Source organism: Kwoniella pini, chromosome 10, assembly GCF_000512605.2.
Source record: "Kwoniella pini CBS 10737 chromosome 10, complete sequence".
Lineage (NCBI taxonomy): Eukaryota > Fungi > Basidiomycota > Tremellomycetes > Tremellales > Cryptococcaceae > Kwoniella > Kwoniella pini.
Genome location: NC_091725.1, coordinates 491135 through 517224, shown reverse-complemented (window position 1 = coordinate 517224; position 26090 = coordinate 491135). Strand labels below are relative to the sequence as shown.

Here is a 26090-nt window from a genome sequence, read left to right as displayed (position 1 = left end):
GAAAATTAAAACAAAGAATATGACACGTCCAAAATCAAAACAATCTCCTCCACCTCCATCGTCTTCAACAGCTGGTGAAGGTCATTGTCATTCATGTGGACGATTACTACGTGAGCCATCCCTCTCTGTGTATCATGACGCAAAATGGTACTGAAAAGTGAATGTCAAATCCAGCTCGAGAAAACAAAGCTGATCCTACGCCTCGAAAATATTGTTCCTCAACTTGTCGATCACATTCCAAATCAACTTATCTTCGAGATATCCGATTCGAATTGGTCAATGTCTATCACTCTCTATTGATGCAGAACAAAGTAGGTAAAGTGATATTGTGTAGTGAAGCGGAGAAATTAGTCTTTTCTCCGGCATCAAGCGAATCTGTGGAATTGGACAAAACATTAATTACAGAAGATGATCAAAGAAATGAAAGTCGTCTACCATCATCTGAACAGAGAGAAGAATCTCGTAGAGCAGCTCGTAGATTAGTTGCATTTGGATTTGCATCACAAGGTATACCGACTGAAGATAGGGTAGTAGAAGCTATTCAGAATGGTAAAATCGTTGAGACTAGTTTTGCTAAAGGTGAATGGGGAATAAGGTGGAAATGATCCGGACGATTTCGTTGCCATATTCGAAGATCGAGTTTCTTCAGAACATGTTGTATGTATTAGCATTACAATGAGCAAATCGTATGTTCCCAAATTATTTACGATATACAAAACATACTCAAAAGATTACATATCATCGTTATACAAATCAAGCTTTCAATAAACCTTTCCGTATCAAGTATAAAGTTCCTATTGATGCTAAAGTTGCTCCTACTCCCAATCCACTTAGAGCTGTCCACCAATCTATATCATTGCCAAACCGTAATACCTTCTCCAATCCTGGTGTTCTGTTTTCATCGTAATCTATATCATTAGGTCCTATAATTTTTCTATTTTCCCAACCTTGATCTAAAATCTTTGATCTTAATTGATCATTATTAAATTCACTCATTTTTTCTAATCCCCAAATATCACAAATATCTTTCATCCAATCCATTCTTTCTTGACCTAATTTACCTCCTACACCAGGTGCTCTTTTTCTTAAATCACCTCTTAGTAATCCAATTCCTTTAATACTTTCTTCTAAATTTTCAGGTAATGAATTTAAGATGATATCTCTAATCATTGCACCTGCTCTAGGTCCCATTCCACCTGTTGAAATTAAAATTTGTAAAGGTCCTTTTCTTAATTGTGCACCAAAATAAAAATCACATTGTGGTGGAATATCTGCAACATTTACCATTACTTTTTCTTCTCTACATAAATCACAAACTTCTTTTGATAATTCATTATCATCTATCGCAGTCATAACTAAATCGAAATTTTTAACTTTAATTTCATCTTTTTTCCCTAAATATGGTCTTTCTAACCATGTTATTTGATTTGATGTTGTTGGATCATCTATACGATGTTGAATAGAAGGATGAAGTGGACTTGGTGAAATAAGTGTGATATGAGCATCAGATTCGAGTAAGAAGTATAATCTTTGAGAAGCGACTAGTCCACCTCCGATCAAAAGTATAGGTCGAGAAGCTAATCGAAGGGCCAAAAGAAGCGATGCACCAGGTACGATAGTAGGATGTGACTACAAACAGTATCAAAAAGTCAGCATAAGTTAAGGCTTAATCTACGACGTCACTCCGTTCACAGGCATTGCCATAAAGACCTGACCTCAAACTCACATCTTGGTCCTTCTCATCCCTTGTAGGCGGTTTCCCAATCTGAGATTGAGGTTGAGCTGAAGAAGACATTTTTGCAAATTCTGCGAGAAGATATCGGCTGTCCTTTGTGATTGGGGAGGTAGATGTGCGGCGGGTCTGACTGAGCTCGAGTAGTCTTGTGTGATCTGTACTAATGTGTAATAGGTGGACAACGGATCAGTAAATATGAGGAATGAATGAATGTATGTCGATCGGAATGTGAACCGGCAAAATGAGACAATAATTTAAGCGAACCTGAATTTGACTCGTTACGAATACACTCTGGTAATTGTAGATCTTTTATCTTAGATAACGGCAGTAGCAATCATTCGTTATTCATTATAATTATATAGTTACATATATTCACAAATAAGTTGTTACTTTGTCTGAATCGGTATTCAATATTACCACCAGAAATCTTCGACAAATCTACATCTCACACATATACCTTTCAATCTTCGGTAACACCTAAACTTCTCGCTGAACAAGACAAAATGGGTTACACATTAGCAGTACTAGGTACATTTAAACTCATGAATACTGATAGGAAATTTGACGATGTGAACTCGAGCTAATTATTTTGGACGTAGGATGCGGTACAATGGGAATAGCCATTTTATCAGGTGTATTATCTTCTTTAGAAGAAAGAAATTCAACTCCATTGAAAAATCCAAATCATCATACAGGAGATTCAGAACCACCTTCAGGAATTTCTACACCAACTGGATCACAATTTTTAAATGCACCTGAAGAATCATTACCTTCTAAATTTATAGCAACAGTAGGAAGAGAAGAAACTGGACGTAAATTAAAAAAAACTTTTGAATCTTTAGGTAGATTTGGTAGTGATGTTGAAATTAGAGCTGGAAAAGGTAATGTAAATACAGTTCAAGAAGCAGATGTAATTCTTATTTGGTAAGTAGATCTACTCCACTCAATGATCCTACTTATTATCTTAGTTTAGTCTATGTGTATACATGTTTACTTGTACTATCTATAGCTCAAAACCAAATATCGCCAAAACCATCTTATCAGAACCAGGAATGACAGAAGCAGTAAAAGGAAAACTTGTAATTTCAATTTGTGCAGGAGTTACAATTTCCCAACTTGTCTCTTGGGTTCCAGAAGGAACAACTGTAGTAAGAGCTATGCCAAATACTCCTTGTAAAGTGAGTAGTATAAGGATTACATTTAAGACCACATGATGATTATCGTTTTGTTTGCTGAACTCATTAATCATAGATAAGAGAAGGAATGACAGTTGTAACACCACTATCAGATGCTTTATTACGTACTTTAATACTTAATATATTCACATCATGTGGAAGATGTAGATTTTTAGATGAGAAATACTTTGATGCTTGTACAGCTGTTGCTGGATCTGGACCTGCTTTCGTTGCCTTAGTATTAGAAGCTATGGCTGATGGAGGTGTTATGATGGGCTTACCAAGAGTCGAAGCTTTAGAATTAGCTGCACAAAGTGAGTCGTCCGACTCTTAATTTCATTCCGTAATCGAGATATTGATTCGGTCTTGTTATCTTATAGCTTTACAAGGTACAGGTAGAATGGCACTTTACGCAGGATTACATCCAGCTCAATTGAAAGATAGCGTAACAAGTAAGCTATATTTTGAAATATAGATGGAAGTTGCCTTTTTGCTAATAATGGCTACACAATATAGCTCCAGGAGGATGTACCATTGCTGGGTTGTTGACTCTAGAAGATGGTAGAGTCAGATCAACAATGGCAAGAGCGATTCAAGTAGCTACTAATCAGCAAGTATCAATTTCTAATTTCAAGTCTAACGAAACTGAAAATTATGCCATTTCGAAGCTGACTCGAACCTATTGAAAAAAACAGTGCTGCTGGGTTAGGTCAAGATCCCAAGAAATGATCAACATGTATCCATGTCTACAATAAAAACCGAAATCAAAAGTCAAATTAAACGGAAATTGAATATTGGGTTCCGTTGTGAGAAATTCATATATTGCTCAGGAGTATACATCAGCTTCGTATCTCAATTGGTCGGCCCGTGTGGCTATAATCAACAACACATTGCTTTATTCATGCATATACATACGCAAATATCTATTGAATACTTATTCAGATCGGAAATGATCTTGATAAAAATTCAGAAATGCTAACAAATTTCAATTCTATCCTATCTGCATCTCAAATTCCCTTCTCTGTGATATCATATATATCCTGATCCTCCTCTATACACTCCACTAATTCTACTTCCTTTTTCACGTAACATCATCAAAGAAGTAGAAGAACTACTTCTAGTAATCTGTTTCTGTGCAATACCATTTAATGGATAATCATTTACCGTTATATCTGAATTTTCATTTAAAGGTGTAAAACCTATAAATCCAGCTGACATTGAAGTTGAAGGTTTATATCTTACATTTGATCTTGCAATACTAATTGATTGTGGACCTTTAGATTCAAGTTCATTCATCAAATTCACCATTCCACACCATTCTAATTCATTTAATATTCTAATTTTTACTTCTTCATTCATATATCCCCATTTTCCTGATAATAATTTATGTGCGATTTTATGCCATGAACCTGCTTCTCGAGTTAAAAATATTCTTAATTCTCTTAGTTTTCCTTTATCTTCTTTTTCCTTTTTTCCATCATCATTGTATTCCAAATTCAATGGTACAGATATATTTGAAGGTGGTAAATGTGATTTAGAATGTCTTCTTATACTTAGAGGAGGAGTTTTAGGAGGAATCCAATTTTTTTCGTCAAACTTATTATCTTTCTCTTCGATATTGTGAATCCCATCAGCACCTTCTGTCATAGGTCTACCGTCATCATCGTGATCAGAAGTTGAACCAAGAGATGATAATGGAGTGGGATAGATTGCTTGTAATTGTTCGTATTGTTTAGGTGTCACACCTCGTTTCCACATTTGATTATTTGGCGATTGAACTCTTATTGGCATTTCATTTAGAGCATTCAACATTGTTGCTGGAGTAGATGGAAGATGAATTGATTCAGTTCTGTCTGTCTCAGACTCAGTCGAAGGTTTTATGGATAAGGTGTTGTCGATATGTTGGGAAGTAGCTTGGCCCGTAACTGTTGAAGGTGAATTTGGCATAAGAATTGAATTCAGGTATTCATCCCTATATATCATATGATTAACACAAAGGAACGGTTTATCCTAAGGGTATTTACACTTACCTCAATAATGCTGTTAAACCATTATCACTTTCCAAATCACTTTCTTCTGCACTTTCACCATCAGTCATTTCAGGAATAGTAGTCACTGTCGAAAAAACCTTTTTGCTATTTGTTGAATTCCTGTTCAAATACCTATCAATCCAGTCTACTAAGTTATTAGAACCTTGATTTTGTAGAACCTGTAATGGAATAATCACTTTTGCGTTATTCGGTTTTTCATCTAACGAGTAAGCAAATTCAAGATTAAGTAAAATTAAATTAGGTGAATCGTTATCAGGTAGTGATTGAATTTTATCTTCTAATATCGTAGCATGGAAAGGAGTTTGTACTGATATTCTCTGTAATGAAGAGGGTTTTGTATTCACTCGGGTAGCAGGATGGGGGGACTTAGTCATGCCTCGATCAGATAACATTGAAGGTCTTCGATTGAATCGTTGAATAGGTACATTAGGGCCTGGTGAAAGTGGTGAAGGAGTGAATTCTGCAGGAGAAGAAGGACTTCGATGATGTGTTTGGATTGTCCGAGGTAATGCGGAAAAAGGTGAAGGAGTAGATGGAGATCTCATATGACCGTATAATGGAGTACGTTCGTCAATTTTAGGTTTTCCAGAAAGGTTTGATGAACTAGGTGGATCTGGAGCAGTTTCAATGGGACTTGGAGGGTTCATGGAATGAGTAGAAGGAGATCTGGTGAAATCTTGAGTAGGTAAAGCTATCATGAAAGAATTATCTTCTTCTTCTACATCCGGTAAGCGTTTGGTTTTGGACCCTAAAGGAGAGTAAGTAGATTGTGAAGGATTAGCTTGAGGATAAGTTGGTGTGGTATACTTTATAGGTTTCTCAGGTGAGGATGCTTCTTGCATGGTTGACTCGGGATTCAAAGTTGTAGTTGAATTTGGTAAAGTTGAAATTGACGAAGAAGGATAATGACTTATCTTTTTGAATGGATCGTAATCGGTATCATCATAATCATCCTCTGGTGTAGCTGTCATTCTAGATGATGACAATACAGAGTAAGTGGAAGTTGTTGGAATAGGTGTGAATTTAACTTCTTCCAGATGCTGAAGTGTCGATGTTGATCTAGGTGGATAAGAAGCTTCATCTAGCATCATAATTGATCCCACCGAAGGGGTTGACGGTGGAGCATTTGATTGTACATATGGTTTATATTGATCTTCCGTATATCCCTGTTGATTTTCCAGAGATGCTATACCGGATTGATGATGTACTTGCACATTTTCTTGATTATCACTACGGCCAAATGTCTGAATAGAAGTGGCGGATGAAGTGAACGTAGAAGCCAAGGACGACGGTATGGGTTTGAAGGTATCACATCTTGTACCGTATGATTCTATGAAAGAGTTTAACTCTTCACCTTCGCCCAAACCCATAAAAGCAGGATCTTTGTGATCCGTACTTATCCTAATACTTCCCAATACTTCCCTTGCCCATTCATTTGCAGTTTCTTCACCCTTTAAATATCCATAACTCGGTGATTTCAATACACCTTTGATTTCTACTATCCCTGATCTACAAGGTGCCGTGGAAGGAGTAGGTGGATTCGAAGTTGAATTGACGGAAATAGGTGAACGTAATCGGTCAGTAGCGCTTTGTGATCGATGTATCGTCTGACCTGTCGCAGGGTATGTATTCCCTACGATGTTTTTACCTCTATCTAACGAATTTGACTGAAGGTGATTAGGTCCTCTCCTTTCATTCAAGTAAGCATGAGCAATAGGAAGTTGAGGAAGGATAGGTGGAGTAAGTGATTTTATACCTTCTAACGCTTCTTGAGGAGTTCGAACGACCGTAGCACCTGAAAACCCTCCGACAGGCGTAGATGAACTTGTAATCGATCCTACCGTCGTAGATGAGGGTGCATGTTGATGTGCATTAGCAGGAAGGGGAGGTACAGGGGGTGAATCGTTGCCTGATGGAAAGCCGAAAAACCTCTTAGCAGCTTTAGGTGATTTCGGTAAAGAGAATGAAGGTGTTTTCGATCGAAAATCCTTAAAATCCGGTATGATGGAAGACGAGAGTGATATTGCCGAGGGCATTGTTTCTGTATGAGCTGAAAGGATCGACTAGCGATTTATTGAGAACAAGAGTATAAGTCACCAATCGAAATGTAAGCTTGATGGTGATGAAATCGACGTTTGGTCAAATTCAGAAAACCAGCTGAAAAACAAATGAAAAGTGATGTCAAGAGGAAAGAGGCGTCGAGTTTATCGTTCACCTACAAAGTGACAATGGCGATAAGTAGTATAAGGGTGATTGAAGACCAAGGTGGGTTTTAGGGCATTTTGACAATCGAAGTCATGATATCTTCAGAAACAATTTATCTCACTCTTGATTGATAATTATTGTTTTTGACGAAGTCCAGATCTTGTTTACATGACACGTTATCCTTTTCCCATATTCCATATCTGCCCCTTGAATTGGAAGGATTAGATTAGTCTGCCTTCTCAAAAGGCGTTTCGGGCCTTCCTTCTTTCTCTTTAGTCTATTTCTCATATCGAATATCGGCAAGTGACGCTCCTTTCGCGGATTGCGTATTATGCTTTATTCGAAGAAGGGCGATCCATTGCATATAGCAAAAAGAAGTCAAGTGTAAGAGAGGACAAAGGATGAAATTATCATAAGGCCCCTCCGTCATTCTCCATATGTGTTGATACACAGTTTGTGTATTGTCGATTAAAAGGGGATCGAGTTGTTCCATGACGCTGTGCGTCATGTTGTTAGTGAACAAAGGAATGTTCAGTTCAGCTGTCAGTGCATTGCTTGCCCGCAAGCGGACTACACCGATAATTCGGTGGCAAAGGATGATACTCGTCATCCCATATCAAAGGCCCCTTCTTCGACCATGACATTTAGCCTCTTGACAGCTTCTATTCCAGTTTCGATAGGCGTGAATATCGGAAAGATCGGCGAAAGGGAATCAGACAAATCTCATAGAAAGTTGAACTTATTGGAGCCTTCAGTGGAGTGTAAGCAGTGTTGCTAACATTCCTAGCATCAAGAAAAAGCCGGATTTAGTATTCCTACAATGTTCAGTATAATGGACAAATGAATATGCTTTGCATGGACTGTATATTGGAATCTTCCCCACATTGCTGAATAAAAGGGAAGAGTGATTATACCTGGTATCTTGCTATTGTAAAGGAAACATGGCTCGACAAAAGTGGTGTATATCACGAGTGGGTTGGATGATGGAAGGATGCGGTTGATTGGAACTAGATGAGTACGGTGATCGAATACTCTTAGACGTTTCGCTGTCTGGCAACAGCTTCGAGATCTGCAGGGGGGAATTCAGTTCCCTCTGCAGGTTGAGGGGTCTTTCGATTCGATGGGGAGGCCATGTCTCTGTACAGCCAATCCAAAAGTCAGCATACGGGCCATGCGATCGAATAGATGCCATAAATGTTGAAACTACACAAATTCACCTTCTCAATTCCACTAAAACGGTCTCAAGAGTGAAGTCTCGTTTCCAGTTGGAGATTGAAGGGATTCGGGAGAAGTTGACCTTTCATTTTCGAGTAAATGCTTAGCGTTGAGTTTACGATACAAGCCGTCGAATTGCTAGGATGACACTCACAAAACCTTGTTGATCTACACATGGAAGAGTGATTTTACTTTCGAATTTGACCAAAGGGGGCATATCTAACAATAGTTAATCATAAGGAAGGTAAGCCGCTGATCCAATAAATAGAGCTTAGACATAAGAGAAAGCATGAAAAGCTCAATTTTCCCCCTATTTACTCACCAGGATACCTGTCTCCGCAATAAATGCTCAAACTGAAGATTCTGTTCTCATAAGCTGAATGAGGTGGTCCAAGGATAGTCCCATTCCATTCGTACATAGCGATGTCATCGGAGTCCTAGCGGAGCGTTGCTAATGTCTTAGCGAGCCAATTTTTTATCTCAAAGGAAAAAAGAAGCTGGCATGCAGAGGCAATCCCAAGTATCCTCGTTGCCGAATACGATGAAACTCACCTTCAATCCGTAAGAACACGATCCATCTCCTATACCTTTCTCTCCATGTTCCAGCTCCGATAAAAGTCGGAAACTTCTTGGTACTGCAACATTTATAAGAAGTCCGCATCAGCTTGTCATCGTCTTGGATCGTCTTCCGCGGCTCTGATAGCCTTGAATTTCGTCCCCAAGGAGCCATTGTCCGACGCTCGAACAACCATTGTTGGCCATGAAAGAGAGGGAAAGGAGACCGCGGAAACACACCTTTAGCCATTCTACTCTTCTGCCTTGTCTGCTATGAGCTATAACAAGTCGAAATGGGTGAAAAATTTATCAATGTCTATTCAAAATGAGATCTCATGAAGGTCAGAAGACTTGGTGTCATTATTGTTGCCGTCATGTTAATGTCGTTGTGATGGACGTTGCGGTAAGTGACGCATTAAAGCTAAATTACCGAAAGTGGCAATACCTGTGTTTGTTATTTTGCCACCTTAATGTATAATTCGCTAGAATTCAACTTCGAGCATCTTTCATATCGCGTCACAAACCCAAAATACTACAATCAATTGACATCACTTACGAATTGTACAAAAACAGCCAAACCCAGCGTACAGGCTTCGAAGGATTGATTGGATATGGACGGACTTTTAGCTGAAATTTCCGCCAAACGTAAAGCATTAGAAGTGGAATCAGGGGATGGTGCTGGACCAGCTAACAAATATATGAGGAGGGCAGATGTAGAGCGTCTGAAAGAGGAAGAGGCTAAGCGTAAGCGACAGGAAGAGAGAGCAAAGAGGGATCTGGAAAAGCAAGAAAGGATGAAAAAAGATGTGAGTCAAACGACTTTTGCTTGCATTTTGCAGAAGAGATGACATCTTTGTACTAATTATCTGCATTGTACAGGCTGAACAAGCTCGTCATACATCTTTGAAGCGGTTAGCAGTCTCTTCACCTATTCCATCAGCTTCTTCATCTTCACGAAATACACCTGAACCTTCAAATTCAACCATAGGGGAGAAAGAAGGATTCAATATATCACCTGAAGAATGTATACGGCGACTTAGAGCTAAAGGTCAACCTATTAGATTATTTGGTGAATCTGATAAAGAACGTAGATTAAGATTAAGAGCATTAGAATTAATTGATGGTCAAGCTGGTGGAAGTGGAGGTCATCATGGTAGAAACGATTTCATGAGAGCATTAGAAGAAATGGAATCCTCAGTTGATAGAAAAGAAATTGAAAGAAAAGCAAGAGAATTACATAAACAATCTGAAGAAAAATCTAAATTATCTAAAGAGCTTGAAAAAGATAATAACAATAATGATAAATCAGGTGACGATGCGAAAGATGTTGAAGTAGTGGATAAAAAGGATAGTAATTCAAAAAAGAAGGGTCAAGATTTAGGTATATTAGATTTGAGTTTGGTTAAATCGGATCCTAACAAATTATATCCATTGATATATTACGCTTTGAAGGTCAGTAGAATGTTTTTTCCTCATATGTAATGATGGTCACTGACATCTTGGTTAATCTTGATTTATAGAATGTTATCAAAGAATGGGAAGAATATATGGATTTACGACCTGAGGAAATACGACGTTCAACTCAAGGTAGAATGGCAGCTGCTACACAAGTTCAATCTGCTCAAAACCTAAAACCTTTGTTCAAATCATTACGTGCAAGAGTAATTAAAGTGTCAATTTCATATATCAGAATTTGCTAGCTAATTTCACTTTCAACAATAGGATCTTCCACCAGATGTACTTCGATTATTAGCAGAATTAGTTCATCATATGCAATCACGTTCATATTTAAAAGCAAATGATGCTTATCTGAGGTTATCAATTGGAAATGCAGCTTGGCCAATTGGTGTAACTTCAGTAGGTATTCATGAAAGATCTGCAAGAGAAAAAATTGGTCAAGACAATATTGCACATGTATTAAATGATGAAGTTTCAAGAAAATATATTCAAGCTGTTAAGAGGTAAGCTTTGTAGATCAATCTTAGAATCAATCATATTATATATGCTGATCGTTGAGACACTTTATAGACTTTTGACTTTTTCCCAAACAATAAGGCCTCCGGCAGATGTATCGCAATTAATGGGATAAATCACTTATTATCATACGCATTCTGATTACAAAGGCTTCTTCATCATTTGTACACTGAGAAACTAGCCATTTCATAACAATGCATATCTACACATATTCAATTCTCATCATCATCGTCATCATAATAGTCGTAAAATTCCATATACGCTTGAATCCCTATTTCAGTCCTTTTCCACTTATTTCACTCTTTATGCTATTGTCAAACAGACACCTCTCTGCGCGAACACATCTTGAGATTCACCTTGACTCTTCAAGTCGACACTGAAGAGCAAATCGGATCTATCTCCATTCAGATAAACAGGTAAATCAACCGTATTGCCCTTTTGCGGAACTTGATCATATTTCTTCCATATGATCTGGGATGGACCAAGTAAGATTGATTTGCCTTCATTCAGCGAGAGATGCTCAGATGACCATGAAGCACCTTGAAGTGTAAGACCTAATTTTAGCACTTGTCAGCTGAAAATCCTCTTGATCAGACTGAAGAAAAGTGGAAGGTACCTACCTTGTATGGTAAATGATCTTTCACCACCAGTCCTTTCAATTTCAACACTAAGTACCAATTGTTCCAATGACCAACCTTTTTCGTGGGCTACAGCTTGTCTAGTTGCTGTGATATAAGCTTCAGGTTGGAACAATCCACCTAGCCATATACCTTGTTCCATTTGTGGTCTAGTTGCTAAACTTTCTAGCTGCTTGAGCCTTTCGCCAAGGTTGGAGATGTAGGTAGCTACTGAAGCTCCTCTAGGCATCTTGAACTTCTTCCAATGTGATGGAATCGTTCCCTTGTTCAAGTCGGTCATTAAAGCACGTAGTTCGTTGGTTTGCTTCACATCACCATCGCATACTTGGATGAGCTCCGAGAGATCCCGTCGGATTCGGGAGAGCAATCTTGAACCCGTCGAGACTTCTCGTAGGAAGAACCGAGATAAGGGAGAATTATCTTGAGGTGGTGTTGCGAGAGTCTAATTTAGGATCAGTACCTAGTCCTCATCCACGTTTCGAAAGACACATACCTGAGGTAGATTATTCAGCCATTCCTCAGCATGCCCTTTGAGCACATTCATCCATGCGGGTCTACCTGCCAATGCTGCTGCTGGTCCACTGTCATCCTCTTCATCATCCGTAGTTCTCATCTTTCTCAATTTCACCATCAGAGCATCACCTATCATAGATCGTCAGCTCATTCGTGGCTTGCTGGCAGCGGCTTTACTCACCTTCGGCAGCGGCGACTAATCCTTCAGCGGTACCAGGTAGACTCAACCACGCAGGCGGTTCTCTCTCAGGTAAAGCTTGAGCCCAGGTGATGAAATGACTCATTTGTGTTCCTTCAGGTACACTTAGATCTCCGTCAGAGTTTTCCACAAGCTTGAAGTCTGGATCATAAGCTCTAGCAGTGAAGACTTTGTCGACAAAGGCATCCACGACCCGTTGATCATAATCTGAGTCCACTCGTCCACCATACACAGCTTGTTTGATCAGTGTACCAAGGGCTACCCAAGGTATTTGAGCTGGATCAACATTCGCTTTACCTTTCGCCAAGGCAGTAAGCCAGGAATCGATCGTATTGAGAGCGGCGTCGAAATCAGAATCGTTGAATTCGTATCCTTTACTCCAACCCAAAGGTAGATATCGAAGACGTTCTTGTACTACAGCATGGAACCATGCTAATAAGAAGAACAACCGTGCTTTTTCGGCTGGACCAGTGGCGATTCTAGATTGAGGGATACCCTTTAGCGTATCGAGAAGGTTCGCTCGCACACCAGGAGGAGGTTCATTCATGATTACTCTAGATTGTCGAAGGATGTTGACGGGAATGACGGGGTTGGTTTCCATAGTAAAGAATAATCGGAAGTTACGGTTGGGTGATAAGCTGTGTAATCGTTTTTCAAGTTGAGCTAGCCATCCAGGAGAAAGGTGAACATTCTTAAGCAATACCCATGATCCGATTCTAGCGGCATTGGCGATCGCTTGATCGGCTAGGGCGAATCCTTCTGCGGAACCCATAGCTACGGAGACGCATGTGACACCGACCGATCGACAAAGATTATCGACTTTGTAGCTTGCATCGTATCCTGGTACCGAGGCTAAGGCTACAGGGTGCGTTGGTCCGACTTCATTCGCCACAACCAACTGAAGATCGTTTCCAGCTTCTTGACCAAGATTGGATCCGAAAGCGAGATCAGCAAATGCAGAAAGGGCTTGAATAAGGCGGTCAGGTCGGAAAAGCTTGATGACGGTGATACGTCTCGCCGCAATGAACAGATCTGCCAGAAGGTTAGTACTGCTTGATTGACGATATGTCGACTCACCATCGGCCTCAGGCCAACACCATGGAACGTCTCTTTCAGGAGTGACAGAATCCAAGAATTGCTTCCATCTTTCGCCATTTTGTTCTATATCCTGCTCCAACGCCTTGGCAACATCTGCACCTATTGAACTGCCCAAGCTTCTCCTCTGTTCCATTGTCAATTGAAGATCAGCTTGAGGTCCCCCGCTCGGTACTTCGAGTACCGCGTCTAATTCATCGAGTACCGCGGAACCGATATCGCCTCTGAGTCTAAGTTTGGCCAGAGAAATAGCCAAAACCAAATAATCTGTATGTAATAGCGATCTCGAGGTCCGTTGGTGAGCGACCAAGAAAATATCTTGAAGTAGAATGGATTTTCTGGCCTGCAAATCGGTAACCCCCTTGAGATTGGGGTTTTTCAAGAGGATGTAGTCGAAAATTTCTAGGAAGTAATCGAGAGAGAATTGGTAAAAATGGTTGATATTTGCAAGTTGTTCAAGGGTAAAGTATATTCCACTGCAAGCCTGAGCTAAGGGCAAATATTCTCCTGTGACAGCTTCGACTTCTCGCATGACTACCTCGGTGTCTTCGACTTTCCTGGTAACTTCCGCTGCTTCACGCTTGAGCACTTCGAGAGTTTCGATGACCTTGTCGTCATCGAGGATACTTCCAGATGAATCGTTTAGCGCCTGAAGAAGTGATCGTTCCAGATGTCTTAATCGGAGCCGGAATTCCCCTTGAAGTTTCATAAGGTCCGTTCGCTTTTGGTCAATTTCAGGTCTTTCCACTTTGAGTACCTTATCCAAAGCTTGAGTTTGCAGACTGCTTCGAGTCATAGTAAAGTTAACAAAGGTGACTCTACTGCAGATATCTGGTGAAAATTCGACTGATGGATCCCGAGTAGACAGGAACATGGTGAATGCAGGCGAGAAATCGATATCTTGATTACCGATTCTTATAAGGACTCGACCACCGGTACGACGCAATTCTCTATTAAGAACCGAGTTGAGGATTGGATCAAGGTTTTCCACATCCTGAATGAGTAGTGGATTACCGAATCGCAGGGCACTTTCAAGGTTCTTAAGGAAGGCCTCATCCATGAAAGAGGTAACAGTAATTTTTCGGTCTTTATACTCCTTTTGGAGGAAAGTTGCAGCTTGTCCAGTAGGATCGACAATGAGTGGGTATCGATTATATCGATTGAGCATGACTGCATTCTCGACACACAGGTTATCCGCGGGCAAAGAGTTGGCCTGCCAGCTCAGACGTTGATCTGCAGTCGAAAGGAATTCGGAAAGTGCAAGGTCGGCTTTGAAGGATATACCAGCTTCCGAGAGGTGATCGATCCATTCTCTTCGCATGAGCTCCCGGTAATGTTGATCAAAGAATCCACTATAAGCTAAGAATGCAGCTGAAATCATTACGTCTCCAACAATAGTACCCATTTCGGTATCGAAAGTTTTGCTTCCGGCATCCCACCTCTCTTGTTCTGATGACAAACTCTTGAGTAAAGTCATACTTCGATCGACCTTACTTTGTACTCTATCCATTTCACTTTTGATTGACTGAGTTTCGCTGATAAGTAGAGCATATTCCTCTTTATACCGAGCTATGGAAGCTTCCAGTTCAGCAACTGTATCAGTGGCGATTTGAGCTTGCTTCTTTGTGTTTTCAGCTTGTTGCTCAAGGGAAGCGACCTCTTGTCGAAGAGGAGCAACTTTGTCGAGGATTTCGGAAAATCGGACTTGGGCAATGACCCACTGTACAAGTGGTCCACAAGCTCTACTGGCCCGATTAACGGTTTCATAGTTGAAAGCTGGTTTGTTGATATAATCCCTCATCATCCTATCTCGGACAGCCTTGGACATTTTCCTGGTATCGAAGTTCTGGATACTTGAGATGAAATCGTCTCTCCTAATGATACCTTGAACAGCTCTCCACGAGTCTATCTGATGACCAAGGACAGAACATGCTGATTCCATAGCAAGTTTTACAGCCTCAGGTGGATTTGCCATTGATCGCACTTCAGACAAATGCTGTTTCTTGATATTACCGACAGCAGCTAAGGCCTCGAGGACAGCGGGCTCAGCTTGAGCGAGATCTTCTTTGACGATTTCTTGTCGCTCTTGAATGAATCGGTCTTGTTCTACTAAAGCAGCTTGAATCTCGATAGAAGCAGCTTTCTTCGCCTCGGCCTCCTGTTGATCCGTCACCATCTGTCTAAGCTTTTGATTCGCCTCTGCATTCTTAGCTTCCAATTGCGAACTTTTGGTTGCAAGGCTTTGTCGAAGTTCTTCAACTTGGCTAACAGTGTCTCGCAGCTTATCAAGACCAACGTTAAGGTGTCGCTGCTGCTCTTCCAGCTCTTCCTTCTTCTCGTTGAAAAGTCGGACGTAGTGATTGATGCTGCAAGGACGCTATTAGTGTGATGCGATACGAGATCATCGATATATGGGTACTTACAAATCCAGGAAATGTCTAGGTGTTATATGGTTGTATTTCCCTTGTCGTTTAGCTAGCTTGCTAGTCACGTGTTGCATGGATTGGTGGACGTAGACCATAGCATTGATGACGGCTTGTCGATGTGAAGGAGGTAAGGCGAGATCTCGATAGGCCGCAGGGAAAGGAACAGCGGGAGTATAAGAAGCCATATCGAGATCTAGGGTTTGGGTGAATTCCGAGCCAACTTGGTATAGAGCTTGATCGGACCAGTCACCAAACCAGTCTAGTACACATCTGTTGAAAAGAGCTGGGGAAGTAGCGGCTCTTGATGCGAGACCGTTTGCAGGAGGGTTCATGGTGAATACAACGTGTAGATTCCTAGCCACTTGCTGGGTGAACCATCTGTAAAGCTCTTCATGAGAATCAAGCATGAGTCCATCTCGTTGAGAGCCTTCCTTACAAGCTGTCATCAGAGCAGCATGTTCATCTCCTTCGAAGAGGCCCGGAACTTCGGCATTGGCAAGTAAAGTGTTCATCCTTTCCAAGAAACCCGAATCAAGCACATTCGATTCGTCCATAATGAAGCAAATCTTCTCGCCTTTACATCCTGCTCTTCGCAGTACAGTTCGAAGATCTTCATCGAAGTCCGCGCCTGTATATTTATTGGACACCTTTATTTGGAAGATGCTGAGACCATTCATCCAAGCAACGAATCGGGACAAGGTAGTCTAGGCGTATCTTGGTCAGCGTCGATCTAATTCGATGAACATCACTGCTTACCTTTCCTCCACCGCTGACACCGATAAGCAATAAGTGACCTTGTATTTGTCTGAAAACCCTATCTATCCTAAGTACATGATCAAGAACGTCATTGAACAGAACAAGTTGGACATCCAATTCTTCCTCATGGAATACTCTCAATCTAGCTTTGGTGTATTCTCGGAGCTGTTCCCTGTCAACCGGTATGTAATTCCTTGAAGTCCAATTGGAATACAAGATTGGCCTAGCCAAAGCTTCCGTTTGATTGATTTGAGGGAAATGTAGAGAAGCAGTAGCATCAATCTTTTCGTCTGTCCAAGCTTTCTCATCTTCAGCTACCAATCTATCTTGGAATAATCGAAGAGCTTCGTGAGCCCAAACCCGTACTAAGCCTTCTACTGAAAGGGTTTCGAGAGGTTTGATTGCTTCATATATACCTCTTGACCATCTTGTGAGTTCTCGAGGAGAATAGATATAATGAGCTTGAACGTCAGCCGTGAATCGTTTCTGAGAAGCGAGATAGAAGTCGACCATCGCATCTGTTAAAGAATCCGAGTGACCTCGGAGTGTCGGGATGACCTTGAGTAATGCTTTGTTGAAAGTACCATAAATCTGTTTGAGAGAAATTTCTCCGGGATAGTCTACCATGACTACGGGAGCATGACGCATAAATCGGTGACTAAGCGGTACTCGACCAGGATCCGTAGGGGGGTTACAAGCACCGACAAATTGGATTCTCTCCATCTTCACCCAAGCGAGATCTGATGTCCGCCAGAATCCGTTACATTCCATCAGCTGTCTCAGGAAAGAGATAACTCGTTGAGTACCGTATTTGTCTGTTGCGGGTAAGTTGATCTCATCGCAAAACACTACCAACCATCGACCGATCTGCTGAGGAGCTAACACGACCCCGTTGGGTGTCTTTCGATATTCGCAGTATTGTTCGAATGTCTTGAGGATAAGTTCCGGAGTTGTAGCGCTAGAAAAGTTGAGACCGACAACCTCAAGATCTGGTAATTTCCTCAGAGCACTGAATAACGTCATCGTTTTACCAGAACCGGGAGGACCACAGAGGATGAGCGGTTTGTGTTCTGCAAGCCAACTATAGAGAACCTCTTCATGTCGTACCGTATCGATAGTAGGGATGACCACGTCAGCCGAAGTTATAGCATGAGTTTCAACCTCGACAGAGGGCACTCGGGATTGCCAAGCGACCCAAGCTGAAGAGGCGACATCGACGTCGAAGTCAATCAAGGATGCACCGGGACCTAGAACAGGGGTTTCAATACCCGATTCATTTCGAAGATGTTCACCTAATTCAGCCCGTACATCTAATTTCGCGTCTCCGACGAAAGACCAGACGATGTTGAGTAGCAATCGTCTTGATACGTAAGCTTCCACCTTGTCTGCAGCGAGAGGGAAATCGGCATGTCGGATATTGTATTCTAAAACATTGCGGATAGTGGCCTTTAGCAGCGAGAAAAGGGTATTGAGAGCTCGAATGGAAGTAAAATCCATAATGTGTGCACATTTTTCGGCGAAGTTCAAGGCTGAATTCACCAAACTAGTCGATCCGAAATGCGGTTCGAGTATCTTGACAATCTGCTTTTGCACTTCCAATTGGGTATTTGCGGGTGCATTTGTGATATAGTCAGGTGATTCTTCATCATCAGCACCGATTGGAACTGTAGTCAAGATGTTGAGGTGATGTTGGCAGATCATAGCAGTGTCGATTACTTGTTCACTAAACCAAATCATACCGCATCGACTGACTGTTGCAAGTGTAGCGTACCTGAGATGTTCAACCTCAAACATGACCCGCACATTTGGCGGCAGATTGAGACGTTCACCATTTGGTAGGGTGAGGAGCTTGTTATCGTCCAAAACACTGACAAGTTTTGTCAGCTGCAGTATATCCAATATCAGCTAAGATCAGCTGACTCACCTGTTTAGGTTCTCGACCCATTCTGGGTCAACATCACCATCGAATATAATCCAATGTCTTTTGGTTGTTTCCCCTCTGACGTTATCGACGATCTTTCGGAGGATATGGGTGAAAAGACCATCATTCCATTCTCGCGTAGTTGGGTCGAGAGTACCGTACAAGGCTTCTTTATCGATAGCTTTAGGGTCGATCACATAAGAAGTGCCTTCAATACCATCCAAACGTTCCAAAGCACTAAGAAGAACCTGCCAAGACTGTGTTTTACCCGAACCAGAAGGTCCCACCATCATCAACCCATGAGAGATGTTTTGTATTTGATAAAGCTGGACCACTTTCTCGATCCAAGCTGGTCCCGCCACAAGTTGACGTTCTTGGCATACTTCCGAGATTTTAGCCTTGAGAGCATCAAGGTCCACAGGCACATATTCGACACCGGGGAAGACGTCTTCCAAGAGACTATAAACAATATAAAGAGCGATTAGTCGTGCTCCGAACTCTTCGAACTGAAACCACTCACGCTTTAAGAAGGGGCACATCTTCGGCAACTAGTTTAGGTACAATTGTCTCCGTGACACTCTGAATCATGATTTGCTGTTCCACTATTTGATCCATTCCATCTCCCTTATCTCCGCCTTTCAGATGTCGATCTCTTTTCAGTATACCGGCGGAAGCCAAGACAGCTTTTAAAGCTCTCAGACCGAAATCGTAATGAGGTTGAGCAGAAAGTTGCTCCGCACAAAGGTTAAAGAATGGTACGACTTTCGATGCTAATACTTCAGCTGTTCTAAACCCTTTGGAGAACAGTAGGACTTGAGCAATCAATTCTTGATCAGGTCTAGTCATTGACATGCTTCTGAATAGTTTTTTCAGGTTATCAGGTAAGTTTGATCTACCCGCATATCCAGGATTCATAGTGATGAAAATTCCTGTTCGTGTGTTGATCTTGAGTCTCTTGCCTACAAGCTCTACTTCTGCGTCAGGATTTGTAGCTGCTTGAGCCAATCCCTGCTGAATACTTTGTACTTGTTGAGATACGGCTGAAAGGATACGTTCTTCTAGTCGATTGAACTCATCGAAGCATCCCCATGCACCGACCTGACAAAGACCAATGAAGATTCGACCCATAGCTTGGAAATCAAATGTCTCATCACAACAGAAAACAAGGACAAATCGTCCCAGCTGAACTCCTAAAGACTTGACTGATTCCGTTTTACCCGTACCAGCTGGACCAAAGGGGGATCCACCAAGCTGATTATCGAGGGCTTGCGTTAGAGTAAGGTAACATCGGTCGGTAAGGGGAGTCTGGACAAGTCGATCGGGAATACCGAGATATTCGTAACCGTACGGGAAAACAGCATCGGCCATGCGGATCTGTAATCGAAGAAGTGGATCGTCGATATTTTCGTTTAGGTAGAATCGCATGTGGTATAACCAATCGAAAGCTGTATTACTTCTTACAGCAGCAGTAATGAGTGATCGTATAACGTCTCGTTGGTGGACAAGCTCTGTGATCAGATGTTCACACTTTCTCCTTTGCAAGACAGCGATGTCTTGCAAAACGGTATCAGCGAGTATGTCAAGGGTTTTAGACACTAGCATAAGGGCGCCGGTAAGCCCAGCTGAGGAGATTGCTGACTCCACTAAATTGGTCCACGCGACTTGAACGGCCAAAACCACCAGCTGAGCAGGATAAGAATCGATCCAGGCGAGTAGGTCAGACAGAGAGAGCTCGCTATCTACCTGGAAGAAACCATGAAGTTGTTGAACAGCCTGGGACAATAAGTGCGCCAGGGACATTCGCATCTCAGACTCCACTTTAGCAAGCCAGTCGTTAATCTTCGGATAATCCTTGAGTACGATTGGTGCTCGAAAGGACACTTCTTCTCCTTCTCTGGATGAGAATCCGAGTAGTTGAGTTTCTTCCTCGTCCAGCTGAAGGGTTGATATACCTGCAAACATTTTTTTGAGGTGTTTCATGATTCGTCTAATATCCTTGCTATTACCAATAATTTCCAAAAGATCTTCGTCACCAACGAAATAAAAACGAGGGAAAGATGATCGTTCTTTCTCTAGGTATTCCCCCAAGGCTTTTTGTATCTTCGTGAGTAGATCGGCAAGCCGTTCAAGATTCTTCTGTATACCAGGAATATTCAGAACATCAAGTACGAACGGGGATTTGCTGACTTTCTTCATGACCGTCAAGAACTCAGAATTGATATTTTGGAAACGAGAACTTTCCACGGGCAGGAGATGCTTGATATCTGCACTTCCAGAAAATATACCTTCAAGATACACCCATTGCCTCTGGACGTCGATCCAAACATCGAAGAGGACGTGAATCCGGTTCAACTTCTCTTCCCATGAGGCGGCATCTTCTTCGAAGACTCGGTAGTATGGTGACATTCGCATAGCAGTGAGTGAGTTTAGGTGTTCTCCACATTTATTGAACAAGTCATCCCATCCTCTAATCAGCCTGCACTTGTTCTGGTAGTTTATGAGATCAAGCGAATATGATGTCCAAGTCTCCTTGACTTGTTTAATGTACTCTTCCAAAGCCATTTCACCTTGAGCTTGCAGGACGACTTCCTTGATGAGTGTCTCGTTTCGTTTGATATCAAGATCGTAAACCTGACCCAGAGTCATACTGAAGGTAAGATTATTAGCGACCTGACCAAGAAATGAAATCGTTAACCAACTTACGTTGTAGCTTGGGTAGACGGCATCCTCAAAGCCTTATACAATTTGGACCAATGCCTCTCTCTTAAAGCTTCAGATTTCAATTCTCCAATCAAGATATTCGACTTCAGCAGTCCTCTAATGGTTTCCTGGACATATTCAAAAGCGGCATATTGTCGCATTCTACTCGGCATATCTCTTGTTGAAGATAAGATGCTATCAAGTTCTTGTCGAAGTTTACGAGGTTGTACAGTCGACCAAAGATTTTCTCTTAATTGTGTTAATCTGCCCCAAATCCCTGAGAGAGCTGTCCAAACGGCTTTCAGATCCCTTAATTCCTCTGTAACAGGTTGCAATCTATCGTCTTTAGTATGTTCTAGATCTAGAGCTTCTTTCGCTCGACAAACAAGATTATATTCGTCCGATAACCGTGTTAGTCGTCCTTCAAATACGTTGAGAGTATTCATAGCCGTCTCAGGCTTGATACTGCCTTGCAAAGGCCTACGCCAAAGAGATCTTATAAGCCACCTTCATCTACGAAGAGAGGCCAAACTTACTTGTTCACTTCCCATTCCATTACGAAATCCCTTATTCTACCGTCAATGACTTTATCTTCAGCGACGATCTTGAGCTGAAGACCGGCAACTTGCTCCTTGATCGAATCATCCTTTCTCTTGAGGATATCCGAAAAAGCGCTCCATTCACCTTGCAACTGGTCAACGTACAGCCAGTCACTGGGGAAGGAGTATCTTTGTTTTTCCAAGGTCTTTTGACCAGAGCTGAATTCTTCTATCTCGGGTGTCCATTTGGCCACTTTCCTTTTCAGGTCTTGCACGAAAGTGATGAAAGATACAGCTTGAGCAGTAGAGGATCCTTCTATAGCGAGAGTTTCCAAATCCGTACGAGCTTTCAATATTGCAGAATATGTCTCCTTTATAGATGATCCAAGTTTTGTGCCGTATCTAGACAGTAATTCTCGTTGCCAGGAGTCATATTTGGCATTGACTTTACTTTGAGCATTCGCATAGTCGATCACACAAACACCGAATTCCTTCTTGGTGTCGGTTGTATCAAAAGTCGTACGAGCTTGGCGGATGTCAGAGATGAGTTGACCCCAATCAGCCAATGAATCACCGAGTCGATTGTACACAGATTCTGCTTCGAGGTCCCATAAAGACTGGAACTGAAGCCATTTGTCCACGTAGGCACTAACTATTTGAACTTTATCTTCAATCAAAGCTAGCGGCTTCTCAAGGGTACCACCTTCGAATGATGTAAGCAGTCCGACATACGATACTTCTTCTACGTCGGCGTCTTCGACTTGAAGACTGATTTCGTATCGTGAGCTTCTGATTCGGTTAAGGTTACAAACTACTGCTAAGGCATCTTGGAATTGTCCTATCCATTCTTGCCTAGCCAGTTCGATGGGTGGATCGAGATATATGACTTGATTTCTGATCCTTACTTCGTGGACAAGAGATTCTATGACGAGATCAGATTTACCAGACTTAACGTTCAAGACGTCCCCGTTAGGCAGAGTCGATTCGTCTTCACGACCAAACTCCTCGCACCATATGTCGATGGCTTGTACGAGTCTTTCTTTTAAGACCGTGTCAATTCTCTTGTTCAGGCTGACTACCCAAGCATCGAGATTACTATAATTCTCCAAGTTGAGGTGATCGATAGTTTTCTGGATCTGCGCTAGAAGGCTGGAGAAGGATTCGGAGGTGAATTCACAAGTGGAAAGCTCGTCAACAATTCGATTGATGTCGGTAGAGATCTCCATAAGAGCATTGGTTTTGTCTTGCAGTAAGGAGATAACCGAAGCGAATTCTCGGACAAACAGGAAATGTCGGTTCTCCCGTACATCAGCAGCTCCACCTGGGAGGTATCGCTGGCCTTCGTAGGTATTGACGAGATGATCCCATTGCATTTTGACACCTCGTTGTATCATCTGTTGAGCATGAGATCGATAGCTCGCCAGTAGGATAGCGACATCCTCGTTCTGATCAATGAGATCCAATGTTTGGGTATAGGTTCTCACAGATTCCATTAAGCTGACTGCATGAGGGTAAACCCGCTTTGCATCTTTAGCTTTGTGGCTGATTGTCAACGGTACGGGGAACCCAAGCCAAATGAGGGCTCGAACTTCCTTGAAGAGCGCGATCACTTGAGGATCGAACTGAACAACCAATTGTAGCTGACCTTGCGCGTTAGTTGGCGTGGCTCGAGTTCTGATCACGTCGAATAGTCTTCCTTGAATGGTGAGATTTCCTCTTTTTGTTATATCTCCTATCCAAGCATCATAGAGTGGTCTGGTATCTAGTTTCGCCCGGAATGAAGCACTTTCAACTTGAAGTTTGTGGCCTTCGGCATAACTTTCCCATCCTTTGCCTAATACATCTTCTACCCTTTTCATATACGTAAGAAGCTGTCGTTCGATTTGTCTTGCCCAAATGATTGCACTTGAAACCGAAGGGAAGTCACGCATTTGTGACATATGATACGCTTGAGAATTCCGGTAATTCTCAGTGAATTTTTGTCGCAAGCTCCGAATATCTTCCTTGACAGATTCAATGAGACGAGTTTGATATTCTTGAATGGCGCCTCTAATCTTCGGCCGGACGAAGAGGGTATTGAATTTCGAGAATACTCTGAACATCTCTTGAGCGTTTCTCGCGGTAGCCAACTTATCTCTCAATCTTGAGATGATCTGATTCTCGATTCTAGCTACTCGGTCATTGTAGGCAGTCTCGGCAGTATACCAGATCTCGGATCCCTCGGATGAGACATCGAGCACATCGACGTTTTTGACGCTTTCATAACTCAGTCGAACTTCTTCTTCCATGTTGATCTCAAACGGCGCATCATGACCGAGACCGCTGAACGTCCTGGTGGATGAGGTCATAACTCTCAGTTGCTCGTGAGAACGTCTGAATCCTCGGAGATAGGCGATTCGTTCTTGTAATTTAGAATGGGTAGGATTGATTTTGATCGAAATGAACTTTTCGGCTCGTTTACGAGAGACTGCATTATCAATGGATCAGCCTTTTGGTCGTATTGCAATGTCAAAACAGCTGGCATACCTTCTCTGGCGACATTGGTGAAGTCTTTCATGTTCTCATCCCAAGTTACGAAAACTTCGGTAGCCATAGCCATCACTTCTTCGAATTTAGCATAATCCATGTACATCAATCGCTGGCTTCCGAGTACTTTGAGGAGTTGATCGTTGAAGTCCGAGGAGATAGCTTCGACAAGAGGAAGAGTTCGCCGTATCGGGTAGGGTCTGTGGACATTGCATGTCAGGGATGACGGATGATAGTGACATCATGGCATAGAGAACTTACGAAAGTTTGAGCTTTTTATTGATATGTCCGAATATCAGATAGATAGCCTCTTGGATCTTTGCCAAATCCGTGGCAGCTAGGAGTTCATCCAACGGGAAGTCTTTCATCAGGATGTTATGTTTATGCACTGGAACAGCCGGGTCAGCTCTATGTCTTATTCAGTAAATTTTGTACTAACCGATACCCGTAGCTTCTTTTAGACCTGTATCTGCCAAGAAACTAACAGTGGCGTGGAACCGCTTAGCATGTTTCAATACATCCATAGCTAATTCAACTTCTTCCCCTCTCAACTGAGCTTCAATGTTTTCAAGAGCATGCTCCATAGATATCCAGAAATTAATTTCCTGAGAAGCTGTGCCCGATGCCACATCTCGCGATAACTTGGTAACGGATTGTATTTCCTTAATCCAAGAATTGACATCCGATTGAAGCTTATTCAGGAATGCTGGATCCGAGAGCAGAGATGCCGGTTCAACTGCATCAACTGAGACTCTAGTACCGTTTGCATGGCACTGTATGATAGCGTGGTCAGCGTTGGCAGCTTATGACGAAGTAATGGGATTACTCACTTGAGCAACAGCTTTTCTAATGGCTGGATGTACTCCCAATCGAGCTTCAGGGATTTCGACATTTTGTTTTAAATGCAATAAGCTCAACTCCAATTCCGCAAATTTCTTTTTAGTTACTGGAATACCCATTGAAGCTTCACCGCTCTGACTTTTCTTATTAATGGTATTTTCCGTTAAGTTGCTTTTAGATGAAACGTAAGAATCGAACCAAGGAGCTACGCCCCAGTGCACTAGACTGTGAAGACCATCGTATGGTGTCGCTTGAGCAGCTGGAGTAGTGACTACGGTCGATGCCCCAGAAGGTACATCGTCGGGAATGAGTGAAGGTATTGTAGATGAGGTAGATAACTGCAAGAAATGTAGTTGCGCTCCTAGAGGACTAAGTGAATCGAGTGTGGGGGATATCTTGATTAACGCGAGTGTGGATATGCAATTAGTTGAATGGGGTGGGGTTGGTGGTAGGTGAAGACGGTATGTGTTTCGTGCCAGCGGTGTATCTAGTTTTTTTGGAAATTTAGCGAAGCCTCAGTACTCATAAACCCGAGAAAGGGGATTAAGATCAAGTGTGTATGATAATTGGACTTACCATCTTCGTCAACATCAACATATCTCTCTTTTGTAAGATACACAACTTGACAACTTGGATCTGTAGCGAATCTATTAGTCTTTTCATCAAAGCTCGGGTCTTCAAACAATGAATCCTCTATTTCCTCTTTCGTTGCAGACATGACTAGACAGTCAAATCCATAACATCAGCAGGACTTCAGTTGCCCAACAGTTGATCCTGCCTAATTGAAGGTGATAGACTCACCAGGAAGAAGCAATGTTTCGAGGTATGACCTGAAAACAGTCACATCGAATTCCAAAGTTCCCGTTCCATTTCCCGTTCCATTACTTGCTCCCTCACCATCAATGGAAGGATCAAACCCATCTTCAATTGCTGATGTAGCCATCTCCCATCGATTCCGTCTATTTAGGGAATATAGACTGATGAAGTAAGATTCTTTGTTGGGTATATGTTTATACGAAAGTGATGA

General features: G+C 41.9%; 7 protein-coding genes across 7 annotated transcripts; 3 read left to right on the top strand and 4 right to left on the bottom strand.

Annotated features, from left to right (window-relative positions):
- Positions 1-19: 19 nt before the first annotated feature.
- I206_106990 (uncharacterized protein) lies at positions 20-605 on the top strand (the record flags this gene model as incomplete). The annotated part of the gene is made up of 2 exons (XM_019157188.1): positions 20-110; positions 175-605. The coding sequence occupies 2 exons, from the start codon at positions 20-22 to the stop codon at positions 603-605; spliced, it is 522 nt and encodes a 173-aa protein (XP_019009906.1).
- Positions 606-753: 148 nt separating this feature from the next.
- Positions 754-1795, bottom strand: I206_106989 (uncharacterized protein; the record flags this gene model as incomplete). Its single annotated transcript, XM_019157189.1, has 2 exons — positions 754-1629; positions 1727-1795. The coding sequence occupies 2 exons, from the start codon at positions 1793-1795 to the stop codon at positions 754-756; spliced, it is 945 nt and encodes a 314-aa protein (XP_019009907.1).
- A 443-nt stretch (positions 1796-2238) lies between these two features.
- I206_106988 (pyrroline-5-carboxylate reductase) lies at positions 2239-3639 on the top strand (the record flags this gene model as incomplete). The annotated part of the gene is made up of 7 exons (XM_019157190.2): positions 2239-2263; positions 2335-2659; positions 2745-2913; positions 2987-3224; positions 3291-3362; positions 3427-3520; positions 3606-3639. 7 exons carry the CDS (start codon positions 2239-2241, stop codon positions 3637-3639), a joined length of 957 nt encoding a protein of 318 aa, XP_019009908.2.
- A 300-nt stretch (positions 3640-3939) lies between these two features.
- On the bottom strand, positions 3940-6997 carry I206_106987 (uncharacterized protein; the record flags this gene model as incomplete). Its single annotated transcript, XM_019157191.1, has 2 exons — positions 3940-4882; positions 4941-6997. The coding sequence occupies 2 exons, from the start codon at positions 6995-6997 to the stop codon at positions 3940-3942; spliced, it is 3000 nt and encodes a 999-aa protein (XP_019009909.1).
- A 1203-nt stretch (positions 6998-8200) lies between these two features.
- On the bottom strand, positions 8201-9186 carry I206_106986 (uncharacterized protein; the record flags this gene model as incomplete). The annotated part of the gene is made up of 6 exons (XM_019157192.1): positions 8201-8303; positions 8384-8463; positions 8536-8600; positions 8704-8818; positions 8934-9016; positions 9177-9186. The coding sequence occupies 6 exons, from the start codon at positions 9184-9186 to the stop codon at positions 8201-8203; spliced, it is 456 nt and encodes a 151-aa protein (XP_019009910.1).
- Positions 9187-9547: 361 nt separating this feature from the next.
- Positions 9548-11025, top strand: I206_106985 (uncharacterized protein; the record flags this gene model as incomplete). The annotated part of the gene is made up of 5 exons (XM_019157193.1): positions 9548-9742; positions 9816-10388; positions 10457-10597; positions 10659-10897; positions 10965-11025. 5 exons carry the CDS (start codon positions 9548-9550, stop codon positions 11023-11025), a joined length of 1209 nt encoding a protein of 402 aa, XP_019009911.1.
- A 188-nt stretch (positions 11026-11213) lies between these two features.
- I206_106984 (uncharacterized protein) lies at positions 11214-26006 on the bottom strand (the record flags this gene model as incomplete). Its single annotated transcript, XM_019157194.1, has 17 exons — positions 11214-11464; positions 11531-11990; positions 12042-12190; positions 12243-13292; positions 13338-15721; positions 15779-16485; positions 16538-18404; positions 18462-18917; positions 18979-21105; positions 21162-21638; positions 21695-24164; positions 24224-24423; positions 24485-24611; positions 24663-24996; positions 25054-25550; positions 25640-25783; positions 25865-26006. The coding sequence occupies 17 exons, from the start codon at positions 26004-26006 to the stop codon at positions 11214-11216; spliced, it is 13842 nt and encodes a 4613-aa protein (XP_019009912.1).
- Between the last annotated feature and the right edge of the window lie 84 nt (positions 26007-26090).